The following is a 17,120-nucleotide window of genomic DNA, read 5'->3' on the forward strand; positions in this document are numbered from 1 at the left end:
ACTGTTCTCAGAAAAATAAAAAGTACATATTACAAATTATAGAAATACAAGAATTAAATAAAATATTATTTGCAAAATGTACTTTAATCATTTTTTAGAATCATATACTATTGATAATTGCATATTTGATACGTATATTATATTGTTAAGTATCTATTTATAATTTCTTATGTATTAATATTAAATTGTACATAATGCATTCAATTATAGTTTATTACCAATAATTTGAATTATTCATAAAACATGAAATACAAAAGTGATAGATAAAAATATATGAAGTCTTACTTTAGATGTTGGCTGTGAACATAACAAAAACATTTGGATATGTAGTTTACATATTAGAAATGAATATTCAGAAATTATATCTACATATATGTTACTTTACAATTACCTGTATTTAAATTAGTAAATTATTTTAATCATACATAAAACTAATTAACTTACTACGATATTGCATAACAAGCAGGATTAGCCCATAGCTCTTAAAATGCTCTTTTTCTATACAGTTGTGAATTGAAAAATATGTAATAATCATTGCAATGTATACATATATATATATATATATATATTCTATATATACATATATAGAATAATAATGTTGTGATACTATGTACTACACTTTACAGTGTTTAATAAAGTATTTGTAAAAACAAAATGAAAATATTTAAAATTTAATTGAATATTATAAATAAATAAAATTTTTCTATAGAGTGTACAGACCTACAAAAATGAAAAAAATAGACTTTTATACATGTATAATACATTACAATATTATACAATTATTTGACTTTTAATCATTTTTCTCATGTCGTCAGTGACAGTAAACATGGGCCCATGTCCAGGTATTATGAAATTTGCCATGTCTATTACATAAGATCTCATACGTGACTGGGTTTTTTGTAATTCTGTAGTTCCTAATTCTTGCCAAATTGTTGGATCTAATATGTCTTCTTCTTTTTCAAATAAATCTCCTATAAAATGTATAACAATACAGAAATTTCAAAACTATTTATTCATTATTATATTTATTTCAAAAAATATCATAGCAAAACCTGTAATAGCAAAACATGTAGATTTTTCAGAAACTATAGTTTCAACTAAAACTGTAATATCATCTGGTGTATGACCAGGGGTTGCTATAACTTTAACTTCTGGACAAATTTGATATCCTGCATAATATATTTAATAATTATCATTTTTTATTAATTTTACATCTTTGTGTAGTTTTATTATTAAATGTAAAAAAAGCTTTACCGTCTTTAAAATTTTTATTGAAAAATAATTCACCACGGTGGACACAAGTTCCAATTATATGTTCTGCATGTACAAAAAGATTATTATTTCCTATATGATCGGCATGACTATGAGTACATACTACATAATCAATCCTTTCAGGTGTAATATTATGTTTAATAAGTGCTGAAATAAAATTCTTATTTAAGTACTTATTTAAGTACTTAAACGATCCTCGTGTGAACAATAATACCTTGTATTATTTTTTCTCGATCCCAAGCTGTCATAGTATCAACGATAATATTCTTTGATGCCTTTATTAATGTACAAGAACAATTAGCTTTCATTATTTCATCGTCAAATTTCGTCGAGTGACCATTAAATAATACAAGAACTTCGCACATTTTTAAAATCCAATTTAAGACAAATTTCAGATTGTAAAAATTATTTGCCTCTAATTCTGTGTTATAATAGATATTGTATATTTTAGGAATAAATACGATTTATTTCATTATTATTTAAAGAAAATTATACTTAAGCATGCACCGTGAATACCATCCCTAGGATAGGCGCCGGAACTAATTTATATTGCTCTCCTTGTCTATCACACGAATATGTCTGGTCTTGTTCCACGCTATCGCCCTCCTTGTTTGCCGCGCAAATATGTTTGTCCTTGTCGCACGCTGTTGCTCTCCTTGTCTACCGTACAGACATGTCTGTCCTTGTCGCGCACTGTTGCTCTTCTTGTCTAATGACGCTAGACAAGGAAAACAACAGTGTGTGACAAGGACATGCTTCGATCTATTGAAAAAAAAATTCAACTTTTTACACACACGTTCTTCTAGAACAAAACACACACAGAAAGAAAGCGGCGAGCCTAATTCTAAGGACGCATATAAAAATGTTTGCAAATTATTCCTCTTAATTAGGTTTTTTTCGTAATTAGTGCGAACTGTCACAAAATGGACATGGTGGCGCCATCTAGCGGTAACTCAGTGGTACTAATTATTTATAAAAATATTTATTTCTGCATTTTACGGGTCAAATTGGGTATGAAAAGAAAGTTAAGGGTCTAATTAGGGTAATACAATCACCAAAGTTCACAATTCATTTCGCTAAATTAGGTTTTTTCGCAGATGAAAATTTCTCTGTTCTACGGGGTAAGAAACACTAGCGCCACGTTGTGGCAGACCAGTGGAACTAAACGCTCTATAACAATATAAGGGGAATAATTAATTTTAATTTTTCACGCTACTAATTTGCACTCCACGAGCACGTATTTCAAAGACAATGCTATCAGTTACGTTCGTAAATAAATCTGAATCTAATATTCACTATAGTTTGCGCGAAATTATATACTCACTCCGAGCACTATACTAACGTAAACAAAATTGAAATATACTTTATATACGCAAACTATACTTAAACAAAACATAAAACGCAAGCTTAGGGTTCCTAAAATCGAAGACGCAACCATAACAGTTCACAAATGATTCCTCGTAATTAATTTCTTCTCGTAATTTGTGGAAAAAATGTCACCTATCAATGTTTAGAGGCAACGGTGGCGCCATCTATTGACAACTCGGTGGTACTAAAAGTAGAAAATTCTACTTTTAGTACCACCGAGTTGTCAATAGATGGCGCCACCNAAGGACAAACATATTTGCGCGGCAAACAAGGAGGGCGATAGCGTGGAACAAGACCAGACATATTCGTGTGATAGACAAGGAAGGTAATAGCGTGTGACAAGGACATACATATTCGTGCCGTAGACAAGAAGAGTGGTAGTGTGCGACAAGAACAATATAAATTAGATCCACCGTTTCACTATTCGACGCTAGTATTTTAAAATATTTGTTTGAATCAAGAACCTTACATTAGAGGTTATGTTTTTAATGTAAAGCATGCCGGATCATAACATTCGTTATATTTCTCTTAAATGAAAGCTTAATGAAAAGATAATATTAAAATGAAGCTGGTAATTATAATTATTGCAATATTTGAATATAGTAACATACGTAAATTTAATTTATTTTTAATAATTATTTTTAGTGTACTCTCTTTTATGAATGTTTGAATTTAGATATTTACATTAATAAGTGCAATATTACCTGATAATTGTCTAATGTATTAATTATTCATAATAGATGCATTTTAAATATATTATATTTATAGTATTGTTTATCAAGTGAACCAACAAAACCATGTTTGGTTTTAAGTTTCAAAGGAATTACTTTGATGTTAGATTGCGGTTTAAATATGCAATCTGTATTACATTTTATGCCAATGCCTATGGTTCCCAGCGCTAAATTTAATTCTTTATCTTCTTGGCTTCCACGTGATAATCACCAAGACTGGCAAATAGAAGGGGTTTGCATATTCACATACTTTTTAAAATACAATTATGACTCATATACAAACTTACACTCATATTAGACATCCAATTTTTCAGGAACTGAAAGAATGTTGTGGCAGAGTGTTTGTAGACTCAACCCCTGAATTTTCTCCACCTTTGGAAAAAATAGTAGATTTTTCAGAAATTGATGCCATTTTAATATCAAATTACACTTGTATGTTGGCTTTGCCATTTATAACAGAAGACACTGGCTTTAAAGGCATTATTTATGCTACAGAACCAACATTACAAATTGGACGATTTTTTATGGAAGAACTAGTAGAATTCATTGAACAAACTCCTAGAGCTACCTTAGCTAAACATTGGAAGGAAATGCTACATGTATTACCTCCTCCATTAGCTGATGCTCTTAAGCCAAAATCTTGGAAGCATATATATTCATTGTCAGCAGTTAATACTGCTTTATCATATATTCAAACAGTTGGATATGATCAAAAATTGGTGAGTTAATATAATGTTATTTTATACTATCTATCTCTCTTTGAAATGCTTTTTATTTCTCATAGGATATATATGGTGCATTAACAGTCACTCCTATAAGTTCTGGATATTGTTTGGGTAGCAGTAATTGGTTAATTTCATGTGATCATGAAAAGGTTGCGTTTGTAAGTGGATCTTCAACATTGACAACACATCCTAGGCCTATGGAACAGGCTACTTTGAAACATGCTAATATGTTAATATTAACGGGTTTAACTCAAACTCCTACTGCAAATCCAGATACTATGCTTGGGGAACTCTGTATGACTGTTGGTAAGTAAACTTAAAATATTTTATATAATACCTCTACAATTCAGTGTGCACACTGGAGTTTAATATTATAGCGATAACACTCAGAAGTGGAGGATGTGTCTTAATACCATGTTATCCATCTGGAGTTGTATATGATTTATTTGAATGTCTCAGTACTCACTTGGATAAATCTGGGTTTTCACAAGTTCCTTTATTTTTTATATCACCAGTAGCTGAAACTTCTTTAGCATATTCAAATATTTTAGCTGAATGGTATGTAATATTATTGGATAGTAAAATTATTTAAATTATTTATTTTAAGTTTATTACAGGTTATCAACAAATAAACAAAATAAAGTTTATCTCCCTGAAGAACCATTTCCACATGCCTTCCTTGTTAAGAATGCTAGATTAAAACATTTTACATCTACATACGCTGAAGGTTTCAGTTCAGATTACAGACAACCTTGTGTTGTGTTTTGTGGTCATCCAAGCCTCAGATTTGGAGATGCAGTTCATTTTGTTCAACTATGGGGTAACAACCCACAACACACCATAATTTTCACAGGTATATTTATTGTTATATATTAAATTATATATTAAATATAATTTATACTATATTATAATGATGTATGTATATATGATGATATATGTTATGATATAATAGAATGTTATGGTATAATTTATAATAAATTTTACATGTAATAATCATTATTTCAGAACCAGATTTTCCATATTTAGATGCTTTAGCACCATTTCAACCATTATCTATGAAAGCAGTGCATTGTCCAATTGATACATCTCTTAATTTTACTCAAGCTAATAAATTAATTAGAGATTTGAAACCTGAACATTTAGTTATACCTGAATGTTATACACAACCACCAATAACTGCACCACATAGAACAGATCTTGTTATAGAACCTGTAGGAGTAAGTATATTGTCTTAACTATATATGCGTAACAATTGACTTCTTAACTTATTTCACGTATAAGGAAAAACCGTTAATCACTTTCAAAAGAGGTGAAGTTATCAAACTGCCTTTAAAAAGAAAGAAAGGACGAGTATTTATTGAACCAGAATTGGCTGGAAATATAATTCCTAATGAAATTCGACCTGGTTTAAGTCTTGCGTCTGTTACTGGTGAATTGGAAGTTAAAGATAATGTATATACAATAAAAGTATGCATTAATCAAGTAAAACTCAATAAATGTATAATTTTAAAGACATGTTTTATTAACTAAGAACTGTATATTTAGAATATTGAAGATAGACCTAGCGGAAAACGCAAAACATCTTCCAGTTCACCTGCACCAATCAAGGAAGAAGTTCTTAAAGAACGAAAACACGAATATGGTAATTTGGATCCACAAGAACTTCTTCAGAAACTTAATCAAGAGGGCATTCAAGGAGCTAAGTTACAACATAGTCCAACTGCGACCAGTATTCACTTAGTAAGAATTTATTAAATGTTTTCATCTTAAAACATAAAATTCTTTTTTAGTTGTGTTTATTGTATTGTTTGTGTTTACAGCAAGATGAAGATACTTTGATTCAAATAGGAGATAATTCGACACACATATTCTGCAATGGTGACCAAAAGATTAGAAGACGATTAAGAACTATTATTATGCAGTGCCTTAAAAGATTTTAGGATAAAATATGAATATTATATTATGACTATTTTATATAGAGACAATTGTATTATAACTTTTGTTTATATAGCACAAAAAATATTCATCATAAGTACTTTCAGTTAAACTTAAGTAATATATTCTATTGCCTTTATTTTGCATATATAGGATGTGAAACTTAATATGTTACAAGACAATATTTTAGAGTTAGAAAAAATACGTAAAGTTTTTTATTTTTTGCAATCATATAATGATCAGTTTTAATATTTATGTTCATAATTCATTTACTAACGATCAAAATAATTCTATATATAGTCATAATAATAAATAGAATGAAAGTAGAAAGCACTTTCATATGATTTTAGTATTTTCTTTTACAAAATGACGAAATTATAATTAAATTCTCGGTAAATAAAACAGTTTCTGGCAAAATTTTATACTTATTGTTGTAAAATTTTGTAACAAAACAAGTATTACATTTTATATATACGTATGTACATACATATCGATCTATATATAATATTTACAAATATAATTGTGAAAATGGCAGTATAACATATCTATTTCATTTATATTTTCTCATGCCAAAAATACTTAAGTAAATTTATTAAAAATCTTGCGCAAAATAGAAAAATTATAAAATTATATTATATACCTTTAGTATAACTTAACTATAGGTAGAATTTGACGAAAAACGTTTTCATAATACTCTACTTTAACATTGTCTTTTATTTTACATTATTGTGTCCATTTTATATTTTTGAAGAGTTCCTAATTAAACAATACTATTTATGTAATAAATTAAATAACAATATTTTTCCAAAAAATTTTGTTGCAGTCTGAAATTATTGTAAGTTTGATATAAAGATTATGTTAATTTCTATATTTTATAAATATACTTTCTAAAATCACTGCATTATTTTTGCTGTAATCTGAATGCAAAATATATTTTTATATTTATTTTAATACATTTTATATCAATATTATTATTTAATTAATGAAAAATTAATCAACACATTACACAATAGTAAATATAATATTAATAAAAAAAATAAATATATATATAACTGTATATTTATATGTCATTCATGTTAAATTATTATATTATTAATTATGTAATTAGAAATCCATAAACTCAACTACGAAATAATCGAATTATAAATAGAAAAAAGTAAAATTTCATTTGTTTTATACATACCGTTAGGTATGTTTAAACATCAGCATTCTCAAAACATAAGTTCTGTTTTTATGTTTTATTCTTAAGATATAAGCACTTGATTTATGCATTCAGAATACAGCATATTTAAATCTAATTGCCAGTTGCAAAACCAAGTGCTAAACCAGCTACAAAAGATGCAAGGAAAAAGTGAAATTCTGTAGGTTTAAAGGAGGTATCACCAGTTATAGAGTGGTACCAACGGCGCGTACGAGATTCACCATTTTTCAATAATTGTTCAGCTTTATCTAGCTTTTTATCAACGTATCTCTCGACCTGAAACAATAGAGTTCGTTACTAACATAAATGACAATTATAAACAATTGAAAATACATTTTAAATGTATTATTTCAGTTTTCAAAGCAGGAAACTCGATATAATATACAAAAGAAAGTAAAATTCCAACTAATCAAATTATTATGTTTATTGCTTGATGTGAGTAATTCTTTACAATATTTTTGTTATGATTTGTTCACTGTTCTTTTTTCACAAGATTTAATGAATTTGTATATATAATTGAATAATTGATGGTTGCAAGATATATAAAAACTTCTTAATGCATTTGCATATTTTCAGAAGTATTAGGTTTTAATTACATGAACTACAGTGTTACAAAGAGTCAAGCTATACATTAAAAAGTTGAAATGAAAACAGGTTCTTAATATTTAGACGATCTAATTTAAATGACATCTTTGGTTTTTATGATGAAATAATGAAATAATATCTAACATACAATGTTAACATTAAAAGTAATAAGTAACATTCGCTCATATTTTTATACAAGACTAATAGCTTCTCACTCAGGATGCTAAACCAATAATGAAACCACCAATGAAACTTGTTGCCACAAGTGTATTGTGTCGACACCATAATCCTACCTATAAATAATATTAACATTATATTTATATACAGCGATGTTATTACATATATCGAATCTATAAAAATTCCATAACATATATTAAGAACTTTACCTTATCCAGAAGCTTTGGCCCTTCACCTGTTACCTTCTCCTCTACTTTATCTGTAATTCTTTCAGCTTTCTTTTGAATTTTATCCCAATTAATTTTGATGTATCCTTGATGTGCTGCAATTTGTAATATTATAATTCCACCACCAACTGCGCATGCAGCAACTTTTCCAACTTTCATTGTTACAAAACCGGTCAACCTACATATAGTATTCAAATAAAGTTAAATATCTTTTTATTAGGATCCTGTTGAATATAATTATACACACAATTATGAATCATAAATATTTTCAGATATATATTTTTGGTAGAAATTAGAATCATTTAAAGTTATCTTTTTTTAATTACATCATTCTTTAGTTGATTAATAATTCAGATTATATGCAATGAAATTGAAAAGTTGTATAAATTAAATTGAAAAGTATGTATAACACCTACCATCCTGATGTTGTACCAATAATGATTTGTTTGGTGGCAGACTTTTTGCTCACATCTCCTAAGATTTTATCTATCATACTTTTTGCTTCCTTGGAAATATCTAAGCTAGATTCTCCTTTGTTTGTATCGTCTTTACTTTTCTTTGTTACTGGAAGATTCATTCTGACACTGGAAAAAATTTATCAATCTTAATTCCTCATTCTTCAAAAATAGCAATTTTAAAATACATCAATTATCGAAAGTTACTTAATATACATTCATTTCTTTTACTTTTAGTATGGTTTTTTGCCAATTTTTATATTATTTTTTATACCACTTGATACCCTTCGTATCATTTAATTTTGAGTTAACTCGCAAATGACTAATAGTGAATGCTATTCTCACGTCTTTAAATAACATTGTCAGGAAGTCTTTCTTCGGCTATTTGTCAGAACAAAAATATATCGATGATTGCATTGTCAAGAAATTGCAATAATGAAGGTTTCTTATTGTGGCAAATTATTACGAATTTCGAATCAATCTGTCATGCCATACAGCAAATGGATGGAATATCAAAAATAGCCACAAAGTATTCTGAAATAAAGTGAAAAACGAAAAGTGTCTACCGTTTAAATAACTTTGTTGCTCTCGACTTGATCTTATCCTTGTGTATTTTGGGCATGATACAATTCAAGCTTGCTCTTAAATTATCTAATATTTCATAGTGGTTAGTATTTATATGTGCAAGGCTCACCTAATCTCTTCGATTATCGAAGTATTTAATAAAACTAACGTCTTTGTGCTTATAGATCAATGTGAGAAAATATCCGGTACTCTGCAACGATCGTTTCAGTTCAAAAAACTGCAAGACGTCGCAACAGCAAAATCGCAAACTGGCCGTCTGTAATATTTGACAATGCATTAGTAACAAAAATTTAGGAATTGATCTGTCATCTTATGGGATGAAAGATTGAAAATGAGAGTTTGTACATTCATTGTCAATTACTTCTGATTTGTATTTTAGATTCTTAAATTTTATATGTTCGTTATAACAAGTTAAATCGTTGTATTTCACTCTTCTATTTTTATCGATTCAATGACTTAGGTTCTTATCTTACGTGTAACTTTATATTCAGTAATTAAAAACATGTCCATACGCATCGAAACATATACGTCAAATTGTTTAAATTTTCGCGCGATTTCGCGACGTCACGAAGACCAATGTTCTCTGGTACCGGAATTACAAATCGACGTGAACCAAGATAATGGTCTTCCGTCGCGTGATCCGCCTCGTACTGATTTAACCTGATCGCCGATTTTCAAAACTTTATCATCCCGATGAGATGACGAGGTGTTGAGTGTATAAATCGTGAAAACTGTCGAATTCTCATAGAAAGCGGCCAATTCTAAGTGCAAACATGCGTCCTCTCTGTTGGTAAATGAGTATATTTACCGAGTGCGAAAATGGCCCAGGATACTGACGATATCAACTTGACTCCTCAGGAATTACAAATACTATCTGAATTAGACAGGTAATTTTGAGATGGATGAAATCTATTGCAATGAATCTCGTTCTGGTCTCTTGCTTTTTCTCATATCAGTCGTAGTTTTCGCGTTTATCTACCAAAATATAACCTAAAAGTTTGTTTGACAGAATAGGCGCGCAATTTGATTGATATATTCAGAAGTGTTTGCTACCTATTGATATCATTTTTATACGTTTAGATATGAAGAATATGATTAAAATGCCATTATGCTTTTGTAATTTACACTGTGATTGTTTATAATCTTTAAGACATTAGTTAGTCATCCAAAAATATATTTTTGAAATATTTTTGAAGTATGTGAAACATTCATTTATGTGTATTTTAAAAGTTTATTACAATGCAACAATATACAACGAGTGATGTTATTTTTTGCTTGTATTCAATAACGTTATTATTGAGATTTTTTTATTAATTAAGGTATTTTTTCTATGTGTATGCAGTCGACAATTTGGATTTTTAAAATTAAATTCACCGGAGCAAACAAAGAAGAAGGCCTTAGTTGTTCGTGCAATTAAATATTTAGAAAGGATGCTAGTCCAAGCGCAAGCTGAGAAGCAACGCAGAAAAGCAGATAGTACAAAAATAAATCCTGATGAATTAAAAGACGATGATGAAGATAAAGGAATTAGCATTGATCCTAAAACGTATTGTAAACTGGGACATTTTCACTTACTTTTAGAAGATTACAGTAAAGGTAACTGATTGTTTCTGATAAGTTTCCTTTAATTTTATTTACAATACTTTTATGCTTCTTTTGATTTCAACAGCCATGTCGGCGTATCAAAAATTTTATTCCTTGAAAGGAGATTATTGGAAAGATGCTTCATTTTTGTATGGTCAAGGGCTTGTCTACTACCACTTCAATGCTTTTCAATGGTAAGTGACAGTGATGTAACTTTTATTTAGTAGTCCATTACCTTGTAATTGCTTAATTTTGCACGTTTGTGTTTTCTTATGTATAATAACTCATTCTGTTTCTTCTTTGCTATAATTTAAATATGATAAACAAAGGATATTTCCATTTTCTATACATTTGAAATTTGTTATCAATGTATATGCCAATTATTAATGTAGGTTAAAATTTGTTAGGAGTAATAAATACTTTAGAATACCTTGAAAATATATATATGAAATTTATATTTATATTCGTATTATGTTGTATTATATTATCGTTCTTTATGATGATTAAAATAATCAAAATCTTAGTAACCTGCTATCAGAAAAGAACAACAAAAAATTTAAAGTGTTCAGTGAAACAGTGCTTTGAAAAAGGAGAATAAAATATGAATAAAAATGTCTGCAGAAAAATGTAATCTCTCATGAGAGTTGTTCACCTTGAAAAGAGGGCGTCGGCCCCTTAGACGATGTACACATAGAGTTCATCGTTCTCATCTGGAATTCTCTACTTTTTTTAATTTCGCGCAAAATTCTGTTGGTAATGTAGCTTCCTTTCTCGATGTCGATAAAGTAGAACAGCGAAATTCGATAGAATAGTTTACTTGCAGAAGTTACCGAATGAGTTATTAACAATCGAATTCAACAACAGATGTCGGTAATTTTGTTGCGATGAAACGAAATGTGCCTACGTGTCGAGCCGTTTCACGAGTATGGCGACTAGGAAAGCGCGTGGGGGAAATAATAGGCCAAGTCCGTATTCGTTTCAGTGACCAAAATGATAATTTTCGCTATTAACGCATCACGTTTATAATTACTGTATTTGCTATTTCTTACAAGAGAGAGCAAAATTGTTACAAAATTGTCTCTTAAAGACAATTTATAACGTATTATGAATCTAATATACTCTGTAGATATTTAATTTGGAGACTTGGGGAAAATTATTCGAAGAACGCATTTACGAATTTTTTATATTCAAAATGGTGCCGAGTCCTATCGATTGTAATACGTATGTATTAACCACCACCATGATAAAAACTATTCAGAAAATGTAATTTAGTCTTAATCGATATCAATTATTCAAATTTCGTTGCGAATCATTGCATACGAACTCGTATGACATTTCAGCGTTTCCAAATTCAGAAATTGAAACGTTTTCATTAATTCTTTATTAGCTACTTCGAAATAGCTCGTACGGTTACAGCACCGTCAAATATCACTTAATGCGGTTACGTTCATCATTCTTGATTAACATTCGTGTCAGTGACCAGGTCAGAAGTTCGACTGTCATATACTAATAAGATATCTCACACAGTTATAAGGATTATTGAACACGTCAGAAATGTGAAATTTCACTTTATGCAAAACGCGTATTTCAACGAACGAATCAACCTCAGGTTCTTAACAAGTTCTTAACAACTCAAATTAATTTAAATTACTCTGGTATGATGGAAATTTTATTATTTACTTTTACACTTTTTCTTTTTTCTATTGCTACACCTATATACAGAATTCTCTTTGTAAAATACCTGTTTCAACATTCCTGCGGTATTTTGTTTTCAATTAATGTTGCAAATTCGTCGCAAATAACGTGACAATAGATATTGTTAGTGTTAACTTGACATTTTCTGTCAAGCAATCGGCTTTGTAGACGGTTAGGAGTGGGAATATCGATTTCCTGTTCAACCCTCCTTAACTGGGATGGTGCAAGATTCTCGTGGAACGAAACTCATAGTGGACTCCCTTCCGATCTTTCAACATTCCGCTCGACCACCATACCATGTAATCATCATCAGTTTCTGTAATTAATCTTTCTTCAACATTATTATTACTGTAATAATGTCGAGCAATACTATTACACTCGTTAGAGAGTGATTTTATGTGTGAGTGTGAAAACACTCTGTGTACAGGGTGGATCGCATGGTCAGAATTGTCAATCATTCTGTGTTGCGTGAAATATCTTTCGTTAGAACGAAAATAATTGATTTCATTGTGTGCAAACGATTCATGTGCAATCGGTGGGAAGATATTTCTCTCAAAGTCAAGATTTTAATTTAATAAATTAGTAGGTTAAACGAAACGCGAATAAAGGTTAAATAAAAAGAACATTCTTTGTTCAAATTTAAATTATGAGTCCCATTTTGTTTCTCATTTTTTCCCGAAAAATTTGAACCGGACGTCAAAGATAAAGTTTCATTTTACGTTAATTTAATCCGTTAAACTCACGTTCATATGCCTTCTGTTAGGAATGGACCGTGACAGTAAAAGTACAACTCGTTAAAAAATTACTCGGTCGAATAACGCTTTTCCATTTATCCTCTGATTAATGGTGAACTGCTGCGGATTTCACGCTGTCCATTTTCAATATATTTGTCATCATAAGTCACGCACCCGGAGTAATCTGTAAATACGCGTCGAACGGATATATTTCTTTTCATTGCCACATTTATGTGCACACGTTTCTATAATTCCTCGTTACTCTTTTATCCGATACAATATAATCGATTATATAAAATGCAGTTTCTTTTTGTTCCTGTTGTATGAATCGTCTGCTTTATAAAGCAGGGGAGGCATTATTAACTAAGTGTGTTAATTGGAATAATCTCGTGTCTCTCTGTAAATTAGAATAACGTTTGCGAACATTGCTTTCCTTTTCGAGTACAAATTAACATAATTAGTTATAAGCCACTTGTCAACAATCTTTCGTTACAAGTTATTACGTACAATTATGTGTAATTTGTCGTGCAGTTGTTGTGATATATTTGAACTTTAGATTCGGAATTTATATTTTGCAAAAAGGAAAAAAATTGTATAGAAAATATTGTGCTTTCTTTTTTTTACAAAGAAAACTAAAGAAGCATGTATTTTATCAATTTGTGCAGGACCTTGTAGAAAAATTTAGTCTAGTTTAATAGTTTTGTGTCTTATGTTGCGTGCAGGTCAATTGGTAACCGGTTGATCGTCATGCAAGGTAACAGTAATTTTAATTTCCCTGTAACTTCAGTACCATCGTTATATTACTTGTTGTTCTGACAAATGTTTGATAAGAAAATTGTTGTATAATTTTTCGATGTCTGGAAGTACCAACTGCGATGACTTAGAAGGGTAATATCTTCCGTCTTTATCCTATTCGATAAACCGCATACTTATTCAGTGAGTGAAATTGAATGGAAAATCTTCTCTTCGGATGCGTGAGGTGGTTTCCTTGAATATATTGGGTTTCAAAGCGTTCGTTCAGGTGTGCAAAGTAGGAAGTACATAACAGCAATTATTTGTAGACTACGCGAACAAAAAAAGACGGAATTACTCTTGTGTTTCTTCCGCGATTGCTATGTTCATCGTTATCGTAATGTAAAAAAAAAAAAGGTTTGGTATACATTTGCTGTACATATATTGACAAAAAGATTGGAGTCTCTAGCGTGATAAATTATATTGGTAACTATTTGTAATAGAAGACATTTCACGATTTTTATGAGCTTTTTATGTTGTCGAGGTCAATACGTTGAATAACTTTTTCCCTATATACATATATATTATGTAATAGTCATTCAGTTTTAACTTTATGCAAAAATGTTCAATTATATGCATTCGGTAGATTTATAGCTTGGATTTGTTAATAAAAAAACAGATTTCTGAAGATTTCATAATCTTACAATTTCAAATGTGGATTCAAATTTTTCTAAAGCGAATTCTCGCTAATAATATCGATCGAGACTTTAGAATAAAAATATTTGATTGAAATAATTTAGAAAACAGTAATATAAAATATAGAAGAAACGTTCTACGGCGATTTTTTTCCTCTTTTATATTACATTTTATTCACCACGTAAATGCAACTGCAAACTAGTGTTCGGTAACTGAAGAAACTGGAACGGGTCGCTCGATACTGTTGCGCTGTTGACAATTTTCTGTTTTGTTTGGAATGGTAAAAATTAAATTGTAAATCTCCTTGGACGAACACTTGGATTTGTCATTTCGTCTCGCTATATCGAAAGTGGTGCGAAAATCTCATAAGATAAAAAAAGTTTTAATTCTTTAATGGTTATTTTTTTATCGTACAAAGCAGTTGTTCATATTTATTTACTGCAAAAACTTTTGGCATATATTTTTGTATCCGACATCAGAAACACGAGAATTTTTGCATGAGGAAACAATTGCTTTTGAATTTTTCGTTATTTCATTATCGCGCCAAATGAATAACATCAAACAAAAGCTTCGCCATATGTGTCGATTTTTATAACCTACAATTTTTCCTGTTTTCATAACCAAAAATTGAATGAAATTTGATGTATTAATCAGATTCGCGTGATAGGTTAGTTTCATCGTAGCGTATGGCACCGCGTTGCGATCGCGATAATTAGACGAATAGAGCCACGGTTCGTCGATAACAGAAATTACAAAGAGAAAATGGCTTGGCGCACGCTACTAACTGAAGTATCGACGGTGAAATGAATATTATCGTTTCTGTACCGTGAAGTTGCTTCTTTTTGTTACCGCGCATCACGTGACTGCACAAGCGGGATGTTCACTGCACTTCGTAAGTCGAAACGAGTGTTTGGAATATTTTATCGCGATTCAAAGATTCTTCGAAAGTAACTTTATTTGCCAAAAGTGGATAAATGAATTTAGTTAAATTGTGACATTACATAAATAAAATGAGTTAAACTGTAACATTATAAGCGATGTGACCGAAGATAATTAATAGGTGAGTCCTCTTCAACAATAATTCAGCGTCTATTAAATAAGAGCGTTCGTTATTTCTTTATCCTTATTGGTTAGGATGCAACAAGTGTCGATATAATAATTCGTTTTAATGTTAAATTAACAAGATTTAATAAAAATTCAAGCTTCTATTGGATATTTGCGTATATATGAAAAATTCGTTTCACTTTTAATAGTTCGGAAAATACATTGCACAAAATACATCGGAAATTACACGTATACGCTGAATTTCGGCCATATTGCGTGTGAAATTATCGTGAAATTTCGATCGAGACGTAGTCTAAAATTTTCAATCGTGTGGTGTGCTTGACTGTCCTTGGACACAGCGAAGGGAAGCTGTAGCAACCCCTTCGTTCAATCGGCGAGCCTTTTTTTCGTCAACTTTTCATCCTCTGCCCATTGAATGGGACCAAATCTCCCTAAGGGTGATTCATATGACGCGTGTCTCGTCAGTTCGTAATCTCCCTCACTCTTTCTCGTGCGTACGTAGCTCGCGTTTATTATGCATTGTATCGTTGCTTGCAATATTTATAATAGTCGGTTATGTTGTATAGTCGTCAGGTTCTATGCACGCTTCTATTTTTTATCATATCGATTTTCTTATTTTCCACATACTGTAACAGTACCAGACAAATGCAAACGGCAACTTTCTTGGTATCGTATGAATAAACTATTCGTATGCATTTCACATTCTCCGGCCGAGTGTCTCGATTGAACGTTATGCCGCAGTCAAACACATGAGTGATAGTTGTACTGCATAGTTCATCGGGTTGTTGAAATAGGAGTATTTAATTATTCCGTTTAAAACAATTTTTAGAACGCGACAATTTAAAAGATTACAGCATGAGAAATAGTGTTTCTGATATTATTTTTGGTTACGAGCACATATCCTCATTATTGGCGATGAGAATATTTCTATCTCGATTCTATTGAAAAGTAACTTTTTACTTACGCTTTATATTTTCGAAGATTTTTTTATATTATTTCAGTTCTTTCTTTTTTTTATCAAATTCCCTATTGATTTTATTTTAAACTAATAATATTATATCATAAATAGCGATATAGTGTAAACGATAATGTATGGAAGAGATACAAAATTGTAAATAATGTTTTAACGCTAATATAAAAGAATACATGCAAATAAATGCGAAAAATAATATTTCGAATATAGTTTCGTGCATAAAAAAGAATACATATATATTGTAAATTGTATATTGTGAAAATACTCATATACATACATACATACATACATACATACATACTGAAAATGAAAAAAGAAAGAGCACAGTAGACCCTACTTTTTTAATGAAAAAATATATAAAGGATATATATTTATATATA

At 30.0% G+C, this 17,120-nt stretch overlaps 4 protein-coding genes across 20 annotated transcripts in view; 2 read left to right on the top strand and 2 right to left on the bottom strand.

Moving 5' to 3' along the window:
* Window positions 1-380: 380 nt before the first annotated feature.
* On the bottom strand, window positions 381-2,794 carry LOC122526919 (metallo-beta-lactamase domain-containing protein 1). 3 transcript variants are annotated; one of them, XM_043650589.1, is made up of 6 exons: window positions 2,597-2,794; window positions 1,780-1,932; window positions 1,487-1,693; window positions 1,255-1,419; window positions 1,053-1,169; window positions 381-971 (listed from the first exon to the last, which is right to left on the bottom strand). In XM_043650589.1, exons 3-6 carry the CDS (start codon window positions 1,635-1,637, stop codon window positions 772-774), a joined length of 633 nt encoding a protein of 210 aa, XP_043506524.1. In that variant the 5' UTR covers window positions 1,638-1,693; window positions 1,780-1,932; window positions 2,597-2,794; the 3' UTR covers window positions 381-771. The 3 variants fall into 3 exon arrangements, with proteins under 3 accessions (XP_043506524.1, XP_043506523.1, XP_043506522.1); XM_043650588.1 differs by having other exon boundaries at window positions 1,780-2,034; XM_043650587.1 differs by having other exon boundaries at window positions 1,780-2,034; window positions 2,569-2,794.
* An 85-nt stretch (window positions 2,795-2,879) lies between these two features.
* Window positions 2,880-6,439, top strand: LOC122526917 (integrator complex subunit 9). Of its 2 annotated transcripts, none has more exons than XM_043650581.1 (10): window positions 2,880-2,965; window positions 3,409-3,603; window positions 3,686-4,090; window positions 4,156-4,402; window positions 4,474-4,654; window positions 4,714-4,949; window positions 5,102-5,313; window positions 5,378-5,563; window positions 5,642-5,836; window positions 5,917-6,439. In XM_043650581.1, exons 2-10 carry the CDS (start codon window positions 3,472-3,474, stop codon window positions 6,034-6,036), a joined length of 1,914 nt encoding a protein of 637 aa, XP_043506516.1. In that variant the 5' UTR covers window positions 2,880-2,965; window positions 3,409-3,471; the 3' UTR covers window positions 6,037-6,439. The 2 variants fall into 2 exon arrangements, with proteins under 2 accessions (XP_043506516.1, XP_043506515.1); XM_043650580.1 differs by lacking the exon at window positions 2,880-2,965 and adding an exon at window positions 2,984-3,211.
* Window positions 6,440-6,725: 286 nt separating this feature from the next.
* On the bottom strand, window positions 6,726-17,039 carry LOC122526920 (FUN14 domain-containing protein 1). Of its 11 annotated transcripts, none has more exons than XM_043650598.1 (5): window positions 17,034-17,039; window positions 10,833-10,835; window positions 8,638-8,805; window positions 8,204-8,399; window positions 6,726-7,508 (listed from the first exon to the last, which is right to left on the bottom strand). In XM_043650598.1, exons 3-5 carry the CDS (start codon window positions 8,796-8,798, stop codon window positions 7,326-7,328), a joined length of 540 nt encoding a protein of 179 aa, XP_043506533.1. In that variant the 5' UTR covers window positions 8,799-8,805; window positions 10,833-10,835; window positions 17,034-17,039; the 3' UTR covers window positions 6,726-7,325. The 11 variants fall into 11 exon arrangements, 10 of the variants coding, with proteins under 10 accessions (XP_043506533.1, XP_043506527.1, XP_043506525.1 ...); XM_043650601.1 differs by lacking the exons at window positions 10,833-10,835; window positions 17,034-17,039 and adding exons at window positions 8,033-8,110; window positions 9,243-9,382 and having other exon boundaries at window positions 7,371-7,508; XR_006306245.1 differs by lacking the exons at window positions 10,833-10,835; window positions 17,034-17,039 and adding exons at window positions 7,966-8,110; window positions 9,243-9,382 and having other exon boundaries at window positions 7,373-7,508.
* Window positions 9,517-17,120, top strand: part of LOC122526921 (histone demethylase UTY-like) — a 63,098-nt gene continuing 55,494 nt past the window's right edge. Inside the window, exons 1-3 of one of the 4 annotated variants that reach the window (XM_043650602.1) lie at window positions 9,517-10,148; window positions 10,604-10,857; window positions 10,931-11,039. In XM_043650602.1, coding sequence (XP_043506537.1) covers window positions 10,081-10,148; window positions 10,604-10,857; window positions 10,931-11,039 — 431 coding nt within the window. In that variant the 5' untranslated portion in view covers window positions 9,517-10,080. Of the gene's footprint in view, window positions 10,149-10,603; window positions 10,858-10,930; window positions 11,129-17,120 lie in introns of those variants that run through there. The other 3 variants (XM_043650605.1, XM_043650606.1, XM_043650603.1) reach the window with 3 other exon arrangements.

The sequence above is a fragment of the Frieseomelitta varia genome, unplaced genomic scaffold (genome assembly GCF_011392965.1).
Source record: "Frieseomelitta varia isolate USP_RPSP 00005682 unplaced genomic scaffold, Fvar_1.2 scaffold_203, whole genome shotgun sequence".
NCBI classification, from domain to species: domain Eukaryota; kingdom Metazoa; phylum Arthropoda; class Insecta; order Hymenoptera; family Apidae; genus Frieseomelitta; species Frieseomelitta varia.